Source organism: Centropristis striata, chromosome 13 (genome assembly GCF_030273125.1).
Source record: "Centropristis striata isolate RG_2023a ecotype Rhode Island chromosome 13, C.striata_1.0, whole genome shotgun sequence".
In the NCBI taxonomy this organism is placed as follows: domain Eukaryota; kingdom Metazoa; phylum Chordata; class Actinopteri; order Perciformes; family Serranidae; genus Centropristis; species Centropristis striata.
In genome coordinates this window covers 35,024,424-35,050,805 of record NC_081529.1, presented here as the reverse complement: position 1 = coordinate 35,050,805, position 26,382 = coordinate 35,024,424, and the positions used below count along the sequence as shown (strand labels likewise).

The following is a 26,382-nucleotide window of genomic DNA, read 5'->3' as shown; positions in this document are numbered from 1 at the left end:
TTGGTCACAAAATGACCAAAAAAAGACAAAAAAATGTACAAAAGGGATCAAATTAAAGCTGCCAGCAGTGATGAACTGGCCCGAGCAGAGTGACCTGATGATTATTTGTTTCTTACCAAGATAAAAGAAACTTTAGATTTAGAAGTGTTAGATTTTTTGTTAATTTTGTGTCTCTTTTTTACATTTTTTGTCTTTTTTGGTCATTTTGTGACCGAAATAAGATGTAAAATGACCAAAAAAAGACACATAATGAACAAAGACACAAGAAAGACACAAAAATTACCAAAAATGACACAAAATGATCAAAAAGAGAACTGCAGTGCATTTCTGAAAGGAATCCCGCATTCAGTGTCTGTTTTTTTCTGTTCCTGCTTGAAGGGAGAGAGTGTAAATAGTTAAACATGTGTGACATGTGACCTCCTCTTCTCTCTTCAGGGACGACTTCAACATCAAGGTCCTCCAGGCGTTTGTGGAGCTCCATGAGTTCGCAGACCTCAATCTCGTCCAAGCCTTGAGGTGAGTTAACACTTAACGTGGATTAACAGTGTAGGAAAGAAATGCAAGAGTCATACTGGTGTGGGTGTTTTCCTACAGGAACAAGATAAAATAGACCCAGGAAGCAATGTTGTAATAGTTTTGGATCTTTCATTAGTTTTAGTTTGAATTTCGTTGTGATTTTTTGTTTTCAAATTCAGTTAGTTTTAATTCGTTTTTATATTGAGTTTGCTAGTTTGTTTGCTTTTTGGTGTATAAATGCCTTTAGTATTGCACTTCCATAAAGTAATGTGTCATAATCAAAGCAGCAGAGGCAGAAATATCCTATGAGTCATTATAGGTTAAGCCTGTAAAAAACTATAATTTATATCAAGAATGCCTTTTTGGTTGAGCCTTCCTTTCTCGTAACAACAACATCTTTCAGACATCACAGCCCAGTCACCAGAAAAAAATGTTGGCATTGTAAATATTTTTGCAAACGACACATTTTTTTCAGCACCCTGGCGTAGTATAACAGCCATCATAATCAGGAGAAGTAGGAGGTCGGTATGGTTGGATGGATCAAAAAGAAATCAAACTTTCAACTTGTACGTTGATTTAACACTTATATTGACTCAATTTGTGTATATGGAGTTTTCCAGTCCTAATCATCATTTAGATGTTGATGTAAAAGCTATTTACAGGTGAGAAAGTACAATAATTCTGACATGACATGAACGTGCCAGTGTTGCTGTGCGGACAGCGTTGTGTTCAAGACTCTGTAAAGAGAGTTTGTGTTTATGTTGCAGCCAAATCATTCAGTTTGATGTTGACCATGTTAACTCTAACACTGCTTTTATTAATGTTAATGTAAAGAAGTAATTAAATTCCCTCTGTCTGTTGCTGCTGTTGTAGGCAGTTTCTGTGGAGCTTCAGACTTCCTGGAGAAGCTCAGAAGATTGATCGTATGATGGAGGCGTTCGCCTCCAGGTACTGTCAATGTAACCCTGGAGTCTTCCAGTCCACAGGTAGCACACACACACACACACACACACACACACACACACACACACACACATACACACAGAGCAGCAGACATGAGTCAGCCTCAGCTCGATGGTCCAGGAGATCTAATATTGGCCATCCAGACCAGCTCAGCCTCTGATCGATGTTTCTGGCTGTCTGTCTTCCTGGAGGAGACGTCTGGACCTGTTCAGCTGGATAAATCTGATCATGGAGCCACAACCCACAAATCATTCATCAAACACTGAGGAACACTTTCTGATGATGATGATATCTGCTTTGAGAGAATCATAACTGGGCTAGACCAGTGGTTCTCAACCTTATTTCAGTGATGTTCCCCCTGTGAAATATATTTTTTCTGCCAGGTAGTTAAAAACAGAGCGCTTTTATTAAACTTTGGAACTTTATTTGTTTCTTACCAAGATAAAAAAAACTTTAGCTTTAGAAGTGTTTAATTTTTTTGTTCATTTTGTGTCTCTTTTGTAAATTTTTTGTCTTTTTTTGGTCATGTTGTGACCGAAAAAAGATGTAAAATGACGCAAAAAAGACACAAACTGACAAAAAAGACACAAATATTACCAAAAAAGAGAAACAAAAGATGTAAAATCACCAAAAATGACATAAAAAGAATAAAAATTACCAAAAAAAGACACAAAATGACCAAAAAAAGACACAAAAACAAAACAAAAAGATGTAAAATCACCAAAAAAGGATGTACATTGAGATATAAAGAGACACAGAAATTGTTGCATGTTTCACACACACACACACACACACACACACACACACACACTTTTCTAGTTATTATTATTCGTACCCCTATTTGAGAAGCTCTGGGTTAGACTGACAGTCTGTTTTTCCACCCTGGTTAGTGCCTTCCTCTCTGGCCTCAGTGCGATCAGTCCTGGCGTCTGCAGCAGCGATAATGAAATCGATCACTGATCAATAGTGGTCATTAGTGCAGGCCAGGCCGTCACACTTCATCTGCTGCTGCCTGTTAACTGAAGCAGGACGCAGGTGACAGATCAGCACATGAATATTGATGTGGTGCAGTGGTGACACACCCAGACTGACTTATTGGTTATTGGTCATCTCTCAGACGGCGTCGTGAATCACAGAGCAGAGACGATGACGGGGCGGTTAGAGTGAGGATGAGGAGGAGGAGGAAGGTTAGCACCAGGTATGATGGGAAGTCATACACTGTAAAAAGGTGTTTAGTCTAAAAAACAGATAAAAATAGTAAATCTGAGGGAAATGATCTTGCTGCATGGACAGATAATTTACCTTGACAAGATTTCTTAAATTAAGATTATTAAATCTAGAAATAAGCATGTTGAACACTTAAAATAAGAAATTAACTCTTAAACAAGAACTGGCCCGAGCAGAGTGACTTGACAATTATTTGTTTCTTACCAAGATTAAAAAAAACAACTTTAGATTTAGAAGTGTTAGATAATTGATCTTATTTTAAGATTACAAAAATACACAAAATTATTAAAAAAGACATAAAATTACTTAAAAAACACACAAAATGACCAAAAAAGACACAAAATGACCAGAAAACCTAAATTACTTTAAAAGGACACAAGATGACCAAAAAAAGACACAAAATTACTAAAAAAGACACAATTACAAAAATACACAAAATTATTAAAAAATACACAAAATTATTAAAAAAGATACAAAATAATAAAAAAGACACAATTACAAAAAATACACAAAATTACTAAAAAAAGACACAAAATGACAAAAAAAGACACAAAATGACCCCAAAAATGCACAAAATTACTAAAAAAGACACAAAATTACTAAAAAAGACACATTACAAAAAATACACAAAATTATTTTAAAAAGACACAAAATTATTAAGAAAAAGATGCAAAATTACCCAAAGAAAAGTAATTTTGCAAGTTTGAGACCCATGCTTTAGAACCAGTGTTTCCCACAGGATTTTTTTTGTCAGAAATTTTGCAGAGATATACACACTGAATAATCTCGATATAGTCATTAAGTTATAATATTCAGCATTTAGGTACCTAGTACCTCTACAAAAGATCAGTACTCTTAATGATTAACATGCAAAACAATGTGTTCTTCCACACACACACACACACACACACACACACGCTGTATTTTCTGCTTCACACACTCTGTATAATTGTTTGTATGTATAATTCCCTCCACAGACACCTGCTACGTCCTGTCGTTCGCCATCATTATGCTGAACACAAGCCTGCACAACCCCAACGTCAGAGACAAGCCCCCCGTGGAGCGCTTCATCTCCATGAACAGAGGGATCAACGAGGGGGGGGACCTCCCAGAGGAGCTACTCAGGGTGAGAGCTTTGACTTTATTAGTTCGTTAGCTGTGACAAATGTATCCAGTGTGGTGTGCACAGAAAAAAAAGAAAGCTGCAGGTATTCCACCAGCGTGCAAAGCAAGAGTCAGACTTCACTGATTGAGACTTTGCAGCTCAGCAGAATCAGATCTTCTCCACAGACGCTGATGCTCCTGATCTCACATGATCTCTCAAAGAAAAAAACGCATAAAAGAAGTTGATCTACCAAAATTAGGGCTGTTTCCACTACAGTCCAATACCAGGAATGAGGCGGTCTCTCTCGCCGAAACGTCCCTAATTTGAATACGAGCCGTCCGGAGTGGACTTTTGTCTGGACTTTTTCGTCCCTGTAGAAGAGCAGGGTCTTTATTCTCCCCTGAAAAAAGCCTGGTTGCTGATTGGATAGAACGCTAAGCAGGATGTGACGTAGTACTCGACGCCACAACAACACGCGCCGTTTGTAAAAGCCGGCGAAGCAGTGTTGCTAACTTAGCCACTTTGTTGCTATATTAAGCGACTTTTCAGACCCCCTTAGCGACTATTTTTCAAAAAAGCGACTGGAGACAAATCCAGCGACTTTTTCTGGTGTTATTGGAGACTCGAAGAGGCACAGTCCTCCTGCAGCAGTCTCTCCCAGCTGCAGAGCCAGAGGGGATGTTAACCCCTTAGCGTACAGTCTGCAAATTGCTAACAGGCTAACAGTTAGCTCTGTAGCAGTACAGTGTGTATGTGCTAACAGGCTAACAGTTAGCTCTGTACCAGTACAGTGTGTATGTGCGAACAGTTATCTCTGTAGCAGTACAGTGTGTATGTGCTAACAGGCTAACAGTTAGCTCTGTAGCAGTACAGTGTGTATGTGCTAACAGGCTAACAGTTAGCTCTGTAGCAGTACAGTGTGTATGTGCTGCTGCTGCAGGAGGTGTTCACTTAGCGATCTCTGTTTGTTTACAACAAGCACCAGACACTCTGTGCACAGTTAGTGATGCTGATTAATTCACCATCACTATGTTTATGATCAGCGGCTATGCTGTGCATAATTAGCCATGCTGCTTTGTTTATGATCAGCTGCTGACGTTGTGCACAGTTATCGATGGCGGCCACAGTTGCGTCTCCTGTGTTTAATCCGTACGTCACCTCAAGAGTCTCTAAATCCCTCTGGAGTTTTTCTTTGTAATGGAGACACGCAGAGTGAGCGACTTTTGAGAGGGCGTGACCTGAGACTTTCCCGGTGGACACTCTTCCCCCTAGTGGAAACACGGCTATTGTGTAGGCTGACGTCTTTAGCTTCTTTTTAGTAGAAAAAGAAACTTTGTTAAAGCTCCAGAGTCATTAAGGTATGAATCATTGTCTGACACTGAAATAGAATCTGTCAATGTTTCTGCCAATGCTCCGTTAATCTGAAGGGTGGGTTGAATGTGCATAATTAGTAATGCTGGTTTGTTTATGATCAGCTCAAATGTGAATTTTTCTGTTCCATAATGATCATTTCTTTTTGTTTTCCTTCTCTGTCCAGAATCTATACGACAGCATCAAGAGCGAACCCTTTAAGATCCCAGAGGATGATGGAAACGACCTGACGCACACGTTCTTCAACCCAGACAGAGAGGGCTGGCTGCTCAAATTAGGTTAGTGTGTGTGTGTGTGTGTGTGTGTGTGTGTGTGTGTGTCTGTCCGCACATTCCCCCTGCTGAGGGAATGCAAGACATCCTGGATGACTTTATTTGGTTACTCACCCACTTATCCACGCTACAACTGTGGCTTTATCCTCACAGCCCAGTGAGAACCAGAGTCAGCTTAATATCACTCGTGTTGTCTCACCAGGTAGTAGGACCGTGGTTTTGACTCAGTAAAGGGGCGTTTCAGGGAGTGGCCTGGGTGGCCAGTGAATATATTGGTATCTATTGGTATTTGTGCCAACTATGATATCTCATCGGGAAGTGGGCTAAACAACGCTCTAAAGTTTTGGCAAGGCAAAAACTGGCTTAAGTACGGTGGCTCTGAGAGCTCACAGCGCTGCAGCTTAAGAAAACACATGCAAATACACAAAACACAAGCAAGTTGACAAAACATCTTCATCAATTTGACAACAGCATAGCTGCAAAAATGCGCTGCAAAGACCACATTACAACACAACACAATAAGAAAAAGCACTGCAAATAGACCACAACACAACAGAAGTGTTTCCAGAGGACACTTAAAAGTGATGCACACATCTGGACACACTTGTGATATTATCAAGTTATTTCAAGATGATTATAATTTCACGTTATAACGATCATAGCATGTTAGCGTTAACCACCGATCAATAGCATGCTAACGTTAGCCGACGATCGATAGCATGCTAACGTTAGCCGGCGATCGATAGCATGCTAACGTTAGCGGCCTAGCAAGACCAAAACCAATACGGTGCCGTTGAGAGAGACCAACTAAAAAGTGTATAATTTATTTATTTGCAATATTGTATGATATTATAATATTGTACAGCATTGTATATAGCTTGACTCTGTGCACTATATTTATATGTATATAATCATACAGTTACAGATTTTATATTCATACAGCTACAGATTTTATATTTCACTGTTTTGTATTGTGTTGTGTTTCTTTTTACTTGTATGTTTGGCGTTATATCGTTATAACGTGAAATTATAATTATCTTGAAGTAACTTGATAATATCAAGTGTGTCCAGACGTGTGCATCACTTTTAAGTGTTCTCTGGAAACACTTCTGTTGTGTTGTGGTTTTTGCAGCACGTTTTCTAAATGCTGTGCTCTTGTTTTCAAATTGATGATGTTTTCTCAGTTTGCTTGTTTTTCGTGTATTTGCATGTGTTTTCTTAAGTGACAGCGCTGTGAGCTCTCAAGGCCACCGTACTTAAACATTTTTAAAGGAGTCCCTTAAACTCAGAGCTCAAGATATCTGAATGTAAATGGGTTCTATGGGTAGCCACAAGTCTGCCCTTTACAGACATGCCCACTTTATGCTCATACCATGAAGATTTGGAGCAAAAACCATGCAATTTCATTCATTCAGATGGTGTATGGCTTTCCCAGGTTTATAAACATTTAAAGGGGGAGGGGTCTGAGTAAAAAGTCTTTGATACCAAATCAAAGCATGGATATTATTATTATATTCTGGAGAGGCAATAAAAATAAGTTGTATGCTGTAAAGCTGTGTAACAAATGGAATAACTTATGAGACATAATTGAACATGGGAATGAGCCTCATATCCATGTTTAAAGTGTGCAAACTCTCACCGCACAATCAGTTCCCATAAAGAGAATTTTACAGTACGTGTTAAAATGCTGTAGGCGTGTTTTTGTGCATTGTTTACGCAATCACAATGTAGTTCAGGGAGAAAAACACACACTGAAATTATTTATTCTGTGTGTGCGTGCCAGGGATTTGATGTGGTTGTATGCTTTCTCAATGAGGTAATACTGTTTTTGGTCTTATTTCTACTTTTTTTTTTTCTTCTTCTTTCTTGCCATTTCCTGTTTGTTTACACGTGTTTTTGATTTCCTCGCTCTGCAGTTCACACCACATTAAGGACATTAATTTTAGTTCTTTTTTTAAACACTTTTAATCATTGTTAGAGGTTGATTTATTATTGGACATAAAACTGTAATCGCCTGGATACCGTTTGTCAAAGGTTAAAGGGCAAATGCACTGCAGGCGATCAGTTTTATTGCTATGTTCACACACACACACACACACACACACACATTCCTCTCGCTCTGTGTAACGTCTCTTTAGTCTCATCAAACTAGTGAGTATGAATGCAAATAGCCCCATTGTGGCTCACAGTCCTAACATGATTACATTCTAGTACGGTTCCTCCCTGGAGCTATTTCCCGCACCAGTTCTCGCTATAATATTTCAAATTTAACTCTCTAAAAATAAACCCTGAAGGATCTGAAGGAACAAATGCCTTCTTTTTTTTTTTAGCAAATATCTCTCTGTGCTGAGCGGAAATTTGGCCACGCTAATTCAATAGCCAGAGTCTATTGAGATGTAAGGAAACCCGGAGCTTTTTTTCAGATTGTGAGTGGCCCATATAGGCTCTAGTGGGGCGCCGTGGAAAACAGGAAGGATATGCTGCAGTGAAAAGTGTTGCAACCATCAAATGACTGAATGGGGCCTACTGGGCACAGGCTCAGGGGCCCCCCACCTGGCCTTCACCTGCAAAATGTGACTTAAATAACACATACAGACCAGGAAAAGACTCTTAATAATGACAGCGAAACACAAAGAAACTGCAAAGAGACACAGTAACTACAGAAAGGGAGGGGCACGAAAAAAGAGACACAAAAAGAGACTGAAAAACAACAACAAAGAGACACAAAATGACCCAAAAGAAACTGTAAATAGCTACAAATAGACAAAAAACAAGTAGAAAGCGACCTAAAGAACCCCAATTACTGAAAATGACACAAAAAAGACACTAACACTACCTCAGACACACAAAATAACTACAAATAGATAGATATCAACTACAAGGTAACAAAAGAAGACCTTGGAGGGACACAAAACGACTACAAAGTAACAAAAAACAACTACAAAGAGACACAAAATGACTACAAAGAGATACAAAATGACTACGAAGTAACAAAAAACAACTACAAAGAGACACCAAATAACCATAAATAGGCTAAAAAATATTGATAAAGTGACAAAAAACACCTCAAAAAGACAAAACCCCAAAAGATGGATAATGACGAGAAAGAGACACAAAATGACTAGAAAGAGACATAAAACGACTACAAAGTACTAAAAAACAACTACAAAGTACTAAAAAACAACTACAATGTAACAAAAAACAACTACAAAGTGACAAAAAACAACTACAAAGAGACACAAAATGACTACAAAATGACTACAAAGAGACACAAAACGACTACAATGTAACAAAAAACAACTACAAAGCGACAAAAACAACTACAAAGAGACACAAAACAACTACAAAGAGACACAAAATGACTACAAAGTGACAAAAAACAACCAAAAAGAGACCTAAAATAACCACAAAGAGACACTAAATAACCACAAATAGACAAAAAAATATTGATAAAGTGACAAAAAAATCACCTCAAAAAGGCAAAACCCCAAAAGATGGATAATGACTACAAAGAGACAGAAAACAACAACAAAAAAAGAGGCAAAACTATGAGAAAATGTGTGTCTTGCTGGTCTGCAGGAGAAGGGGTGGGGCCCTTAGTGTGTCTGTGCCCAGGGGCCCCGTGGCTCATACTGCGGCCCTGAAGCATCAGGAGTGTTAGACTGAGAGGAACTAATGAGGAATGTCAGGTCAAAGCACACACAGGAAACCATCCCAACGAGCTGCTCATGTGGCTTCATGTTTGGTTCATGTTTTGTTTGTGTGTGTGTGTGATCTCAGCTTTGCATCTGAACGTCTGTGTCATAAATTACATGCACACAGAGTCCATGTGGCCCTCAGCAGGAGAGCTTCCTCAGTCAGTCTTTACCACTGCAGTCGCTTCCACAGGCTGAAATCTGCTGCAGACCAACGGCTCGGACGTTTATACTCGTCCTCTCCCTCCGTTTGTTTGCACAAAAAGGTGTTTAGTCTAAAAACCAGATCAAACAGTAAATCTGAGGGAAATGATCTTGCTGCATGGACAGATAATTTACCTTGACGAGATTTCTTAAATTAAGGTTGTTAAATCTAGAAATAAGCACGTTGAACGCTTAAAATAAGACATTTCATTTTGTGTGTTTTTTTGGTAATTTTTACGGCTTTTTTTGTCTTTTTTATGTCCTTTTTTTGTCTTTTTTTTGTCTTTTTGTATTTTTTTGTATTTTTTTTTCTTTTTATGTCTTTTTTGGTGATTTTGTGGGTTTTTTTTGTAATTTTTACGTCTTTTTTGTGTCTTCTTTTTGCTAATTTTTGTGTCTTTTGCATGTCTTTTTTGGTAATTTTTGTGTCTTTTGCGTGTCTTTTTTGGTAATTTTTGTGTCTTTTGCGTGTCTTTTTTTAATTTTTTTTTTATGTCTTTTTTGGTGATTTTGCATCTTTTGTTTCTCTTTTTGGTAATTTTGTGTCTTTTTTTGGTAATTTTTGTGTCTTTTTTGTGTCTTCTTTTGGTCATTTTTGTGTCTTTTTTGGCATTTTATTGGTATTTTTTTGGTATTTTTTACATCTTTTTTGTCTTTTTTGGTATTTTTTTTCTTATTATGTCTTTTTTGGTGATTTCACATCTTTTGTTTCTCTTTTTGGTAATTTTGTGTAATTTTTTTGGTAATTTTTGTGTCTTTTTTGTGCCATCTTACAACTTTTCTGGGTCACAAAATGGCCAAAAAAGACAAAATATCGACAAAAGAGACACAAAATGACCAAAAAAATCAAACACTTGTAAATCTAAAGTTCTTTTTATCTTGGTAAGAACCAAATAATCATCAGGTCACTCTGCTCGGGCCAGTTCATCACTGCTGGCAGCTTTAATTTATCTTGTTTTAAGAGTTAATTTCTTATTTTAAGTGTTCAACATGCTTATTTCTAGATTTAATAATCTTAATTTAAGAAATCTTGTCAAGGTAAATTATCTGTCCATGCAGCAAGAAGAGCAGGTTTTTAGACTAACATTTTTTGCAGTGCACAAGTTAACAAATAAGGTGGTGAACTCTCTCTGGGCTTCGGCGTGCCCACTGTGTTTTTGTGCTTACATGTCTACATGCGTGTTCCTTCAGGGTCCTTTAGGTGCCCGTTAGCATCATATCATGCTCTGTTTTCTTTCCTCTCCTGAGAGCCAATGACGTTTTATCTTGTTGCCTTTTAAAAATGAATGAGTCAGCTATAATTTATCAGTTGCGTGAGTCTTCATTTAGCAAAGCTGGAAGATATGAGAGATAATGCTGGTTGATTGTAATCATCACATACTGTTCAGTTTTTTCCTCAGACTGGCCCGCCTGCATATTTCAGAAAGTCAAAGTGAACTCCATAAACTCTTTACATCAAACATAAGTATTAACTTTACAATAGCATGTACTTGTTATTAACCTTCAGTTTTTTACTCTTTTTACATTTTACTCACTGTGGTTTTGTATTTTATGGCAATCCATTCAGGAAATTATTATAAATATGGATTCAAAGATTCAAAACCTGAGAATATATATATATATATATATATATATATATATATATATATATATAATTTTTTTTTCCAAACCTGACAATATATATTAAAACCTTCAGTTAAAACCTTCAATATATATTCTCAGGTTTCTATATATTCTCAGATTTAATATATATTCTCAGGTTTCAATATAAATTCTCAGGTTTCTATATATATTCTCAGGTTTTAATATACATTCTCGGGTATATATATATATATATATATATATTCTTAGGTTTCAGTAAATATTTGTCACGTGACCGTTTCAAGTCTCAATCAATCATGACTTCCTTGTGTCACTAAGGAGCTCAGAATTTAATGTTTTTAACAGGATCTATGCAATGTTTTAAATGACACGTGTAGAATAAAGTGATTTTTACAGAAATATTACAGTGTTGAGCTTTGTTTTGGTGACTTTTCCTGTCGGGAAATTTTGTAATTTTTGTATGATCCGTTCAAAAAAGGTCCAAATAAGGTGATTTGCAGTTTCTTTCTATGATAAATGGGGAATTTTTGGCGATCCTTCAAAAGAAAACCTACTTTTTTGTTTGGGGTTCAGAGGGTTAATTAAGTTGGGTATTAATCTGAGTCTAATTGCCACATGACATGCTCATGTGGTGGATGACAGGCAGCCTTTCTTAGAAAGGAAATTGAATTACAGCAGTGAACTGATGAACAACCATGTAAAATTAGTGGTTTGAAATGCCTCATTTGGCCTTTTTCCATGATTTATAACAGGGCTGGATGGCAGCAGATGTCCGCACAGTACCACTCTGTAATACATTTACACTTTTTTTATGAAAGAATGGGAAAACACAGTGGATGTGGGTCATCTTCATTAATGAGTGTTGCATCCCGGCTGTTTTTCCTGATGGAGACAGCCAGTCTGTCTGTCACTGTGGCCTCTGTGTGACTTCCTGTCTCCTCTTCCTCTTCCTCTTCAGGGGGCCGAGTGAAAACCTGGAAGAGAAGGTGGTTCATCCTGACCGACAACTGCCTCTACTACTTTGAATACACAACAGTGAGTATCACACTCTGGACAACTGAAGAGCATGTAAACGTGTTAGCCGGTTGCACATTAGCCGTTCACATCAGACGGTCACATTGGCTGGTCACATTAGTCAGCCGCATTAGCCGGTCGCACATTAGCCGGTCGAATTAGCCGGTCACATTAGCCGGTCATATTAGACAGTCACATTAGCCGGTCACATTAGCTGGTCACACATGAGCCGGTCACATTAACCGGTCACATTAGCCGGTAGCATTAGCTGGTCGCATTAGCCGGTCACACATTAGCCGGTCACATTAGACAGTCACATTAGCCGGTTGCACATTAGCCGGTCACATTAGACAGTCACATTAGCCGGTTGCACATTAGCCGGTCACATTAGCCGGTCACACATTAGCCGGTCACATTAACCGGCCACATTAGCCGGTAGCATTAGCTGGTCGCATTAGCCGGTCACACATTAGCCGGTCACATTAGACAGTCTCATTAGCCGGTCACACATTAGCCGGTCACATTAGCCGGTCTCATTAGACAGTCTCATTAGCCGGTCACACATTAGCCGGTCACATTAGCCGGTTACACATTAGCCGGTGACATTAGACAGTCACATTAGCCGGTCAGAAGGGACGGCACAAAGTGTTGAACTGAGGTCAACAGAAAGGGCGCCGTATTAATCTGCTGAAACGACGCAATAATAAATAAATATAAATTATAAAAACAAGTTGATAATGACAATATTTCCATAATGTATGTTTTGCCTAGTCTTATATATAACATACAGTCATGTGAAAAAATTAGGACACCCCATTAAATATTCAGTTCTTTATTAAGAAATGTTCACATACCGATGTCTAATCTTGTTTTTATTTATCTCTGGGAAAGAATGTGATTTAATTGCAGCTAAACAACAAAAATAACCTTGATTAACTCATTAAACAAAAGATAACAAATAAAATGCATATTTTAACTGAGGAAAAAGTTAGGACACCCTACCCCCTAATAGCTAGTATTACCCCCTTTGGCTGAAATAACTTCAGTGAGACTCTTCTTGTAGCTTCTACCAGTCTCTGACATCGGTCTGAGGAAAGTTTGCCCCACTCTTCAACAAATTCTTTCAGCTGTGAGATATTTGAGGGGTTTCTTGCATGTACAGCCCGTTTCAAGTCACCCAACAGCATCTCAATCTGATTAAGATCTGGGCTTTGGCTCGGCCATTCCACGACTCTCCATTTCTTTTTTCAGCCAGTCCCTGGTGGATTTACTGGTATGTTTTGGGTCATTGTCATGTTGCAGGGTCCAGTTCCTCTTCAGCGTTAATTTTTTTTACAGATGGTCTCACATGTTCCTCAAGCACTCTCTGATACACAGTAGAATTCATGGTGGATTCTATGACGGTGAGCTGTCCAGGTCCTGCTGCAGCAAAGCATCCCCAAACCATGACACTTCCACCTCCATGCTTCACAGTTGGGATGAGGTTCTTTTCCTGGAATGCTGTATTTGGTTAACGCCAAACATGTCTTCTGTTCTGGTGTCCAAATAATTCAATTTTGGACTCATCTGTCCAAAGAATATTATTCCAGAAGTCCTGGTCTTTGTCTATGTTCTCGCTGGCAAACTTTATTCTGGCCTTTATGTTTTTCTTAGAGAGCAATGGTTTCCTCGTTGCACACCTCCGATGAAAGTTAAACTTGTGTAGTCTCTCTCTGATTGTAGAGGCATGCACTTTCACATCAACAGTAGCAAGAGCCTGCTGTAGGTCCCATAATGACATTTTAGGGTCTTTGGTGACTAATTTCAGCATCTTGCGGTCCGCTCTTGGGGTGAACTTGCTTGGACAGCCAGACCTGGGCATGTTGGCAGTTGTTTTGAATGTCCTCCACCTATAGATTATTTTCCGGACAGTGGAATGGCTGATGTCAAATTCTTTTGAGATCATTTTAAATCCCTTACCAGACTCACTAGCTGCTACAATCTTCTTTCTGAAGACAGCTCTTTTGATCTCACCATGGTCTTCACTCTCACTTCAACAGTCAGGAGCACACCAAACTAAATGTCTGAGGTTTAAATAGGTCAAGCCTCCTTCAAAATGCTGAGTAACGATGTTCTAATCATGTGCACCTAATGTGATACACATGTGTGTGATTTTAGCCATTTTAAGTGGGAATAAATGTGGGGGTGTCCTAATTTATTCCCCACCAGAAATTTCATTTTTTTAAAATTATATTTTACAGAAGGTTTTAAAAAATAATTTATTCAGTTTAAATTGTTTAGTTGTATTACTTGAATCTCTCAGTATTGTTGAAATTGATATTAAATATCCATATGTCCAAATATGTGGAAAAAAAACACTTCTTTCATAGGGTGTCCTAATTTTTTCACATGACTGTATATAACAACTTCTAGCATTATAACGAACAGTGGGGCAAGTATGGGCCAGATCAATGTTGGGAAATTAAATAATTCAGTGTGTCAGCTGGTTTAGATGTTTTAATGGTCATCAGTTATGTCCTACCAACAGCTGATGTTTATTATATATATAACATGTTGTGTTGTTGTCCTCATGACTGCTAGTCTCCACATGTGTTGGTGTTTGTCTGTCTGTGTCACTTTCCGTGAGAATAGTTTATACGAGTGTCAGTGAAGATTTTTATCAAGTCCTCTGTGTCGCTGCTCACTGCTGCATCAGCACTGTCCTCTCTCTAGCCTGCTATTATCCTAGAGGACACTATCATTATGTCCTGTCCTCTGGCCTGACTGCTGCACACACACACACACACACACACACACACACACACACACACACACACACACACACACACACACACACACACACACACACACACACACACATTATCTGCTGTGTTTAAGAGAGGAGGAGGAAGGGACAGGGTTGATTTCCATCCTAGCAAAACGTGTCACAGGAGATTTTATCCTCTTTCTTTCCTTTATGTCCATTTCTTCACTTCTTGTCTTCATTTCATATGATTCTTAAATGTACCACTTTCCTGGTCTTACCTCTTTTCTGACATATATATACACAGGTACATCTCACAAAATTGGAATATCATGAAAAACGTTTTTGTCAATCATTTCAGAAAGTGAAACTCATACATTATATAGATTCATGACACAGAGTGAAATATTTCAAGCCTGTTTTTCTTGTAAATTTGTGGTCTTTTTCTCATAAATTTGAGATTTTTATTCTCTTAAATTTTTAGATTTTTTTTATCATGAATTTGTATTCATACATTTTTTATTTTTTTGGTCGTAAATTTGAATTTTTTTCTCCATAAATTTGAGATTTTTTCTCCTAAATTTGTCATTTTTTTTCTCTTAAATTTGTCATTTTTTTCTTGTAAATTTGAATTTTTTATCATAAATTTGAGATTTTTTTTCTAGTAAATTGGGATTTTTTGCATGAATTTTTCGATATTTTTTTAATCATGAATTTGTATTTTTTGTCTTAAATTTTAGATTTTTTTTGTAAATTTGAGTATTTTCTCTTAAATTTGTGATTTTTTTCTCTCATATAATGTGTGTTTTTTTCCTTGTAGATTTGTCTTTTTCTCATAAATTTTAGATTTTTTATCATAATTTTGTATTTTTAGATGTACCTGTGTGTGTGTGTGTGTGTGTATATATATATATATATACTTTCCCCCTTTGTATTTACGTGGTTGTTTTTCCTCCTCTCTTTAGGACAAGGAGCCTCGTGGGATCATCCCTCTGGAGAACCTCAGCATCAGGGAGGTGGAGGAGCCCAGGAAACCTGTGAGTGTTCCTCAATATAGACTTAGATCACATGTCAACTATCTTTGCTCCTGACTTATTATTACATTTATTAAATGTCTGTATATTAACATGAAATCCAATCCGACAGTAGCAGAGGATTGATGCGCTGCTCTTTGTCTCTTCTTCAGAACTGTTTTGAGCTCTTTAACCCCAATCACAAAGGCCAGGTGATCAAAGCCTGCAAGACGGAGGCAGATGGACGCGTTGTCGAGGGCAACCACGTGGTCTACAGGATATCTGCGCCCACGCCGGAAGAGAAAGAAGAGTGGATTAAATCCATCAAGTAAGACTCTTCAAAGCACAAGTTTGACATTTTGGGAAACATTTTGTTTTTTGCTGAGAGGGTTTATTCATCTGGAGTCTCACAAAGAAGATGTGTTAATAACTAAATACTAGAAACAGACATAAAACTACAAACAACAACTTTGATATAGGCAATTTATATTTTGTCAAATTGTAGTTTGGCTAATACACTGCAAAAAAGGGTTTAAAAAAACTGATAAAAACAGTTCTGAGGTAAATCTGAGGGAAATGATCTTGCTGCATGGACAGATAATTTCACTTGACAAGATTTCTTAAATTAAGATTATTAAATCTAGAAATAAGCATGTTGAATCTTGAAAACAAGATAAATTAAAGCTGCCAGCAGTGATGAACTGGCCCGAGCAGAGTGACCTGATAATTATTTGTCTCCTAACAAGATAAAAAAAACTTTAGATTGAGAAGTGTTTGATTTTTTGTTCATTTTGTGTCTTTTTTTGGTCATTTTTTGACTTTTTTGGTCATTTTGTGACCGAAAAAATATGTAAAATGACACAAAAAAGACACAAAACGAACAAAAAAAAACAAAAAAATGTACAAAAGAGACACAAAATAACCAAAAAGAGAAACAAAAGATGTAAAATCAGCAAAAAAGACATATAAAGAAAAAAAAATACAAAAAAAGACCCAAAAAAGACGTAAAAATTACCAAAAAAGACACAAAATGACCAAAAAGAGAAACAAAAGACGTAAAATCACCAAAAAATACATATAAAGAAAAAAAAATACCAAAAAAAAGACACAAAATGACCAGTGCACGTGATCATATTGGTTTTATGTTCGCAAGCTAAGAAGGCAAATATAATACTATTAGCTTTCTGATTGGAGTTGATTACAACATTTGATTGAAATAGTGAAACAGAAACATAAATGTGTTTTCTTTCTATCGTAAACTATATAAATGTGTTTTCTACCATCCATACGGTAGCTGTGGGTAATAACAGCCTGCTGTCAGTGACCTAAATGTTGCTCAGTAATCGGCTGCATTGAAGATGGTGCAATGTCAAAGAGAGTTGGCTCAGCAGAACACAACACTTGTATACTGTAACATAGTGCAATCCCCCTCCTCCACTCTCCCCATACTCTGAGTATTCACCGGGGAAACCATGGAGGATTAGTCACCGCTTATAGCAGCCCAGGGCTGAGCCAGCACACCCAGCAAACCCAGTAAACCCAGTAACAGATCCAGGAGAGGCAGCTCCAAACTGGGTAGTAGCGTACTGGCAGCTCGTGCTGCACCGGAGGGGTCCAAGAGTACTCGGGGTCTGGGGAGATAAAAGGCGTTTTATGGAAATGATGATTTTCGCTCTTCTAAAGCGGAGACGATCACAGAGGCAGCGCTCTATCTGCTTATCTGGAGCAGATGATGCTGCACCAACTGGGTCAATGGAGAGAGTCGGCTCATATGTGAATGAATGTGATGCGTTAGTAAAAGACAATATGTGTATTTATATTTTATATTAGCGAGGTCGTTAAAGATGTTCGGTTTTTACATAATTTTAAGACAGAATTGGAGGAATATAATAGAATAGAATGCCTTTATTTGTCACTATACGCATGTACAATGACATTAACCCTCTGGAGTCTGGAGTTTTTTAATCTAAAGGATTAGAAAAGACACAAAATGACTAAAAAAAGACACAAAATGACTAAAATAGACACAAAATGACAAAAAAAAGACACAAAATGACCAAGAAAAGTCACAAAATGACAGAAAAAAGACACAAAGTGACTAAAAAAGACACAAAGTGACTAAAAAAGTCACAAAATTACCAAAAAGACACAAAATGACCTAAAAAAGGCACAAAGTGACAAAAAAAGACACAAAATGACCAAAAAAATACACAAAATGACTAAAAAATACACAAAATGAGAAGACAGAATGACCAAAAAACCACAGAAGACACAAATGACAAAAAGACACAAAATGACAAAAAGACACAAAATGACAAAAAAGACACAAAATGACAAAAAAGACACAAAATGACAAAAAAAAAAAATACACAAAATGACTAAAAAAAGACACAAATTACGAAAAAAAATACACAAAATGACTAAAAAAGACACAAAATGACAAAAAGGAGACACAAAAGAGACATTTAGGATTCAAAAATGGACAAAATAGCCCAAGACTCCATAGACATAAGAGCTGATTCCAAAAGCGGTGCGACAATAAATAAAATATAAAAATATACAATATAGACATAGGCAAGTAAATGTAAAGGAAAACATATACGATATAATTGTAAACAGGCAAGAAAGGGAGGTGAGGTGCACAATCTTCAATTCAACACAGTGTCCATAAATATATTTTGCACGTTGAAGGACAAATATTGCACATTGCCAGGTGTTGTGTATTATTAAAAAATAAATATTGCACAGTAAGACAGTCCGTATGAAACGAGTGTGTTAGTCACTGCAGCCTCGCCTGGATTTAATCACTCCACAGTGGAGTTTTTGTTTCATGGAATTGGGTTGTGCAATGTGCAGAAAGACAATGAGCAGTATGAGAGAGTGGATAGTCATCGTATATGGAGTCATTCTTCAGCGCGTGGCGTTTGTAAAGGGAAGGGGAGATCTCCGCAGTGGGGGGTTGAGCCTCTTCTTGCTTTGTGCTGCTGCTAACAGGATTTAGCAGCCGTGAAACTGGGCTCCTCAGTAGAGCCCCAATGGCTTCCTGACTCACTCGCTCTCATTGTACGGTGCATTTTTCCGATACTCGAGCGGGAGAACGCGGAAGAGTCTTGAGCACCTGTGTTCGCCGCCCTTCAGACCTTTAAACCTGCAGAATATCATGAGAAAAAACTGTGATTGTGTGTTTTACTACGAGGTTCCAGCAAAGCGGAGTACCAAGAAAAAACTTGGGAGGTTGGGGGGGGCGGGGGTCCTATTCAGAAACCATGGAAACCAAACTAGGTCACTGCACAAACTTTTTTCTTTTTTTTTTTTTGATCTAGTTAAGGCAGGGGTTTGTATAAATGTGCCTCCATTTCCATATCAAAGATGCTGGAGACCCTCCTCTCATGTGGCCTTATTATTTATTTCATCTGTGTCCCTTTGATTGGCTTCTTCTGCAGGGCGAGCATCAGCAGAGACCCCTTCTACGACATGCTGGCCACCAGGAAGAGACGCATCGCCAACAAGAAATGAAGAAGGACCATCTTCTTCTTGTCCACCTCCTCCAGCTCCTCCATCTTCTCCCCTTCAGCTCATAAACACACAAACACAAGCTGGTTCGCCACAGAAATTACTTTGAATATGAACCTCCGTGTTTCCCCTGGACTATCTACACGTTGTGCACTTGCTACAAGTTGTGCACTTGCTACAAGTTGTGCGCTTTCTACAAGTTGTGCACTTGCTACAAGTTGTGCACATGCTACAGATTGTGCACTTGCTACAAGTTGTGCACTTGCTACAAGTTGTGCACTTGCTACAAATTGTGCACTTGCTACAAATTGTGCACTTGCTACAAGTTGTGCACTTGCTACAAGTTGTGCACTTGCTTCAAGTTGTGCACTTGCTTCAAGTTGTGCACTTGCTACAAGTTGTGCACTTGCTACAAATTGTGCGCTCGCTACAATTGTGCACGTACTACAAGTTGTGCACTTGCTACAAGTTCTGCACTTGCAACAAGTTGTGCTCTTGCTGCAAGTTGTGCACTTGCTACAAGTTGTGCAATTGCTTCAACTTATGCACTTGCTACAAGTTGTGCACTTGCTACAAATTGTGCAGTTGCTACAAGTTGTGCACTTGCTACAAATTGTGCAGTTGCTACAAGTTGTGCACTTCCTTCAAGTTGTGCATTTGCTACAAGTTGTGCATATGCTACAAGTTGTGCACTTACTGCAAGTTGTGCACTTGCTACAATTGTGCACTTGCCGCGGAGAAAACACACACTACTGTGGACGTTGGAGCTCCAGCTCCAGACATGTGGACTCTTGCATGGAGCAGCACATGAACGACCAAGCAGCCATCTTTATTTTCTCCTCCATCTCATCCACGGCCCCTCCCTCCCCCTCTCATGGTCACATGTTTCTACGTCTCCCTAAAGCACAACTGCCATGTTTCAGGTGCACATGCATGCATGTGTGTTATTATAGACCAATATGTTTGTGTGTGTGTGTGTGTTTGTGTGTGTGTGTGTGTGTGTATATGTATGCAGGAGCAGTGTGCATGCCATCGATGCACACAGCATCTACGTTATGAGTGCATATAAAGCGTTCCCTCCACTGTGCTTTATGAAAAAGTCGTAATTCAGAATCAGAGTTTGGACGTTCGGTCGGCTCTGCAGAGAACGAAGACTGAACAGAGACGTTTTGGAGGCGGTTGGTGGATCAGTGCAGCATAACCTCACCGGACCACGTCGTCATCTCACTCTGGTGCTGAGTTTTTCTCTCCAGGTGCCACGGCTGAAGCCTTGCTCAGAGTAACCTCAGAAAACAGCGCTGGCTTACATTTAGGTTCCTAACAAAGCATCACACACTGCAAAAAATGTGTTTAAAAACAAGATAAAAACAGGGGAGGAGGGAAATGATCTTGCTGTATGGACAGATAATTTCACTTCACTTTAATTTATCTTGTTTAAGAGTTAATTTCTTATTTTAAGGAGTTTTTCTGTTTTTCTGACTATTTTTTTCTGTTTTTCTGATTATTATTTTTCTGTTTTTCTGACGTATTTTTTTCTGTTTTTCTGACTTTTTTTCTGACTATTTTTTTCTGTTTTTCCGATTATTATTTTTCTGTTTTTTCTGACAATTTTTTTTCTGTTTTTCTGAATTTTTTTTTCTGTTTTTCTAACAATTTTTTTCTGTTTTTCTGACTATTTTTTCTGTTTCTCTGACTATTTTTTTTCTGTTTCTCTGACTATTTTTTCCTGTTTTTTATTAAATCTAGAAATAAGCATGTTGAACACTTAAAATAAGAAATTAACTCTTAAAACAAGATAAATTATCTAACATTTTAAGAGTTAATCTCTTATTTTAAGCGTTCAACATGCTTATTTCTAGATTTAACAATCTTAATTTAAGAAATCTTGTCATGGTAAATTATCTGTCCATGCAGCAAGATCATTTCCCTCAGATTTACTGTTTTTATCTGGTTTTTAGACTAAACACCTTTTCTGCAGTGCAGTCTTGAGTCAGCTGGGCTGATTTCATTTATTTGTGTGGAGCAGAGAATTTTGAAATGTGCATACTTTTTATATTTTAGTTGAGTAGAAAAGGAGCTCTTGCCGAAGCTTGAGATGAAACTTGCTTTTCTTGGCTTAAAGTTGTAATCCTTAAGATTTCAGTTCTGGTTGATTTGATGAAACAACAACTGTGTTTAATAGAGGTAACAAAAAGGTAACAAGGCAACTGATAAAACTGCAACCATGCATCCTCTTGTACAAGGCTTGTAAGGCTGAAAATGCACAACGCAGCAGCAAAATGCTTGGAGCTGCCATGCAACGTCTATGGAAAGCTGCAGCATCGCTTTATTCCAAAGTTGGGGATAATTTCACTTTTTTTGGCAAACTGTGTCCAGAGAAAACCCTAAAACACATAGACACGTCATCAGGTTGCAGAAAAATTAAATTATTATGAGCTGCCTACTGCACTGCTGGTCTGATGATGTGAAAAAAATGCACATGCATACAAAAAGTGTTTCCATTGACTGCTTCAAAATAAAAGCCACCCAGTGTTTCACGCTTTTAATGTGAAATATTGGGTTTGCATTAAACAGCTGATACAGTAAACAATGAGACTGATATATCCTTCTCCTCCTCTCTCCTCCTCCTCTCTCTTTCTCTCTCTCCTTCTCTTCCTCTCTCTCCTTCTCTTCCTCTCTCTCTCTCCTCCTCTTCCTCCTCTTCCTCTCTCTCCTCCTCCTCCTCCTCCTTCTCTCTCCTCCTCCTCTCTCTTTTTCTCTCTCCTTCTCTTCCTCTCTCTCTCCTCCTCCTCCTCCTCCTCTCCCTCCTCTTCCTCTCTCTCCTCCTCCTCCTCCTCCTCTCTCCACCTCCTCCTCCTCTCTCTCTCTCTCTCTCTCTCTCCACCTCCTCCTCCTCTCTCTCTCTCTCTCTCTCTCTCTCCACCTCCTCCTCCTCTCTCTCTCTCTCCTCCTCCTCCTCCTCCTCCTCCTCTCTCCACCTCCTCCTCCTCTTTCTCTCTCTCTCTCTCTCTCCTCCTCCTCCTCTCTCCTTGTCTTTTTCACTAGTGAACCGTTATGCTACAAAGTTGCCTTCGGACAACAAACCCCAAAAAACTTCTGACTTTTTAATTTTTTTCCAGATTATGTTTATTTAGACTATTTTAAGACAAAAAACACTTTTTCCTAACTGATATCCACTAAATAAAAATTACAAAATGCTATAAAACCTCCACTAAGTTACATGCATGCATTGTTTTCTTGCGTAAGTGGATTCTGCAGAGAAACGGTGGACTCTACACCAACAGAATGCAAATACAGAAAATGCAGAATTAGTGTAAATCTTAAGGATTGTAACTTTAAAGTCTGCTGGCAGGTTCTCTTCATGGCGGTGCGAAGGCCCAATAGGGTACCAGTCTGATTAAGCTTTTTTTCTCCTGTCAGTGAAGGTCCATGTATTGTTGTGATCCTGTTTGCATTTGGTTTGTAATCCTAAAGAATCCTTGCTTGCTTTTGTGTTCCTCTTTAAAAAAAAAAAAGTATCTAAATAATAACCAGCTATCATTTTTTGTATTTATTTTCATTTGTGAAATGGTTTAATACTACCTGTAAATGTTAAACAACGTATGCTTAAGTTATGTATGTGTATATATAATGTATAGGTTTTCTGGTCTCTTTGTTGTAGTATGCACACTCTGTGTAACATGTTGGAGCCTTCAGGCTGACGTTTGCATCCGCTCAAGTTTGGGGTCTTCTTTACAAAAAGCCTTAAACACACACTGTAAAAAAAAAGGTGTCTAAAAACCAGATCAAACAGTAAATCTGAGGCAAATGATCTTGCTGCATGGACAGATAATTTACCTTGACAAGATTTATTAAATTAAGATTATTAAATCTAGAAATAAGCATGTTGAACACTTAAAATAAGACATTAACTCTTAAAACCAGATAAATTATCTTACACTTCTAAATCTAAAGTTTTTTTTTTATCTTGGTAAGAAAGAAATAATTGTTAATTTCTTATTTTAAGGAGTTTTTCTGTTTTTCTGACTAATTTTTTTCTGTTTTTCTTAATTATTTTTTTCAGTTTTTCTGACTTTTTTTAGTTTTCTGACTGATTTTTTTTCTGTTCTTATAACTAATTTTTCTCCTGTTTTCCTGATTTTTTTTTTCTGTTTTTCTGAATTTTTTTTCTGTTTTTCTGACTTTTTTTTCTGTTTTTATTATTTTTTCCCGCTGTTTTTCTCACTAATTTATTTCTGTTTTTATTATTTTTTCCCGCTGTTTTTCTGACTATTTTTTTTCTGTTTTTCTGACTATTTTTTCCTGTTTTTATGATTTTTTTTCTGTTTTTCTGAATTTTTTTTCCTGTTCTTCTGAATTTTTTTTCCCCTGTTTTTCTGATTAATTTCCCCCCTGTTTTTCTGACTTTTTTCTGTTTTCCTGACTATTTTTTCTGTTTTTTATTCAATCTAGAAATAAGCACGTTAATCGCTTAAAATAAGAAATTAACTCTTAAAACAAGATAAATTATCTAACATTTTAAGAGTTAATTTCTTATTTTAAGTGTTCAACATGCTTATTTCTAGATTTAATAATCTTAATTTAAGAAATCTTGTCAAGGTAAATTATCTGTCCATGCAGCAAGATCATTTCCCTCAGATTTACTGTTTTTATCTGGTTTTTAAACACCTTTTTTCACAGTGCAATCATACAAAAACATATGAAGATGATGATGATGATGATGATGATATTGGTCAATAACTGTGACGATGCTCTTTAAAAAGCCATGATTATGAGTGAGAAAGACGGTCGTATTTATGATGATGATGATAAAGATTATAGTGAAAATGATGTTTGATGTTCATGATGATGATTATAGTGAAGTAATATGATGATGATGATGATAATATCATTGATGATGATGTCAAAAACTATAGACAGCAGTAGTTTTCTATGTGATTGTAAAATAAAATGAAAGCCTTGTTGTGGTCAGGGCAGAATATTATCTTCTAATAATTACATTAACTTTTATATTCTCTGTAAAAGCTCTGGGTCACGTTGTACATTACGTGTATCAATATATAAAGTATACATAAAGCTTACAGCACATGTACGGTGTATTTATTATTGATGTTTGTCTTGACCTACTTATTGGCATAAGTAATGAGCTATCACTAATGAATTATACAGATATTTCTGCAGAGCGTGCTGAATGAATAACACATCGTGCAGAGGAATCCTGTTAGAGAACATGTGAAATAAGAAATAAAAGGAGGTAAAGGAACATGTTGAGCTGCTCAGATTCTCCAGTCTGAGGGGAGAGAAGAAGAGGAGGAGGTGAGTGGGGAGAGAGCGCCCTCTAGTGGCCTCCTCAATAATAGAACACAGGGCTGTAACTTCAGACTTCTGGAACTCTGGAGGGATTTTGGGGTAAAAGTGTTTTCTTGGTTGTTCCTCTAGTATTTTTTTTTGTGCTGAATCCATTTCTGCTGGATGTCAAGCTGTGAAAGTTACGGTATCATTGTAAAGGAGGATCCATGGCTTTCATTGAAGCCAGGGGTCTCAAACCGCTGGAGGCAGTATCAAAATGACCCAAAAAAGAGACAATTAAAAAAAAAAAAAAAAAAAAGTACACAAAATGACAGAAAAAAACAACTAAATTACTTAAAAAAGACACAAAATGACAAAAAAAAAGACACAAAATTACCCAAAAAAAAGACACAAAATGACCAAAAAAAAGACACAAAATGACCAAAAAAAAGACACAAAATGACCAAAAAAAAGACACAAAATTACCAAAAAAGACACAAAATTACTAAACAAAAAAGACACAAAATTACTAAACAAAAAAGACACAAAATTACTGAAAAAACACTAAATTACTTTAAAAAAGACACAAAATGACCAAAAAATACACAGAATTAGCACAATTTATTTTTATTAAAAAAGACACAAAATGACCCAAAAAGAAACAAAATGACCAAAAAAAGACACAAATGACAGAAAAAAACTTAAATTATTTTAAAAAAAGACATAAAATGACCAAAAAAGACACAGAATTACCATCAAAAGACACAAAATTACTAAAAAAAAAGACACAAAATTACCAAAAAAAGTAAATAAAGGTAACAACACGGTAAAGTGCCATTCATTTAAAACTCACATTAAACTTTCATATCAAGGTGGGGGCCACAAAATATCGTCACGAGGGCCGTGAGTTTGAGACCCCTGGTATAAGCCCAAAGTTGGATCTTTCTGACAAACTGCTCCAAAGAATGAATGGAGGTGAACTGGCCTGAGCCGCTGACTTCTAATTTAAGGCTCACAATAACCTCTCACAAAGAAATAGTATGGATATATTATACTTTTCCTGAACTGACAGAGTCTATTAAGTGTTGCAGTTGTTGGTTTTTGGTCCCTGATGTCCCTTGATCCTACAGGGATCACATCAACTAGATAGTTTAGGCCAAAATTGTGGGAAAATGTGTGTAATTTATGGTTTAAAGAGGTCATGTGACCTCTGTGTTTGTCAGAAAGATACAACTTTGGTCTTAAATGAAAGCCATAGATTCTCCTTTACAATGATACCAAACAACCATATATAATATATTCACACATTGGAAGCCACACCTTTTTGCAGTGTGCTGTACAGAATTTGACAAAGTGTTAAGAGAATCGTGATTTTTATTTGACAAAACATCTGTAAAAAAAACACCAACTGTGACCTGTGAAAGTAAAATGTCACTCCAAACAAGAGAAAAACACATAGTGCCTCCTAGTGGATACATGTAGAATTACTGTTAGGACATTTATTATACAGAGGAATTCTCACATACTCAGAAAAACAGCAGATAATTAATATGCAGCATCATCTTTACATCATCATTTATTTATACAACAGCTGCACATGAAAGATAGAAAAAAACCTGGATCACCTGGATCACTTCCTCATTTACCAAATTAACTAAATTCACATTTCCATTATGACTCTTCAGCCTGGATTCATGTTTAAAGGACACATTGAGCCTTTTTATCTTCCGGGACCTTCACCTGCCATCTAACGCTTGTTATACAATCTTTACCTTTGGGAGAAAGCATCACGTTAGCCTAATGCTTATTAATGCTTATTTATAGTTGATTATTGAGGGACACAGAGCAAAAAAAA

General features: G+C 37.3%; 1 protein-coding gene across 1 annotated transcript in view; it reads left to right on the top strand.

The window, feature by feature from the left end:
• LOC131982624 (cytohesin-3-like) overlaps window positions 1–19,294 on the top strand; it is a 69,174-nt gene extending 49,880 nt beyond the window's left edge. The window contains exons 6-13 of the mRNA XM_059347152.1: window positions 436–516; window positions 1,390–1,502; window positions 3,684–3,832; window positions 5,349–5,460; window positions 11,914–11,990; window positions 15,678–15,749; window positions 15,899–16,053; window positions 19,169–19,294. Of these exons, the coding sequence (XP_059203135.1) occupies window positions 436–516; window positions 1,390–1,502; window positions 3,684–3,832; window positions 5,349–5,460; window positions 11,914–11,990; window positions 15,678–15,749; window positions 15,899–16,053; window positions 19,169–19,241 (832 nt within the window). The 3' untranslated portion in view covers window positions 19,242–19,294. The remainder of the gene's footprint in view (window positions 1–435; window positions 517–1,389; window positions 1,503–3,683; window positions 3,833–5,348; window positions 5,461–11,913; window positions 11,991–15,677; window positions 15,750–15,898; window positions 16,054–19,168) is intronic.
• Window positions 19,295–26,382: the final 7,088 nt, after the last annotated feature.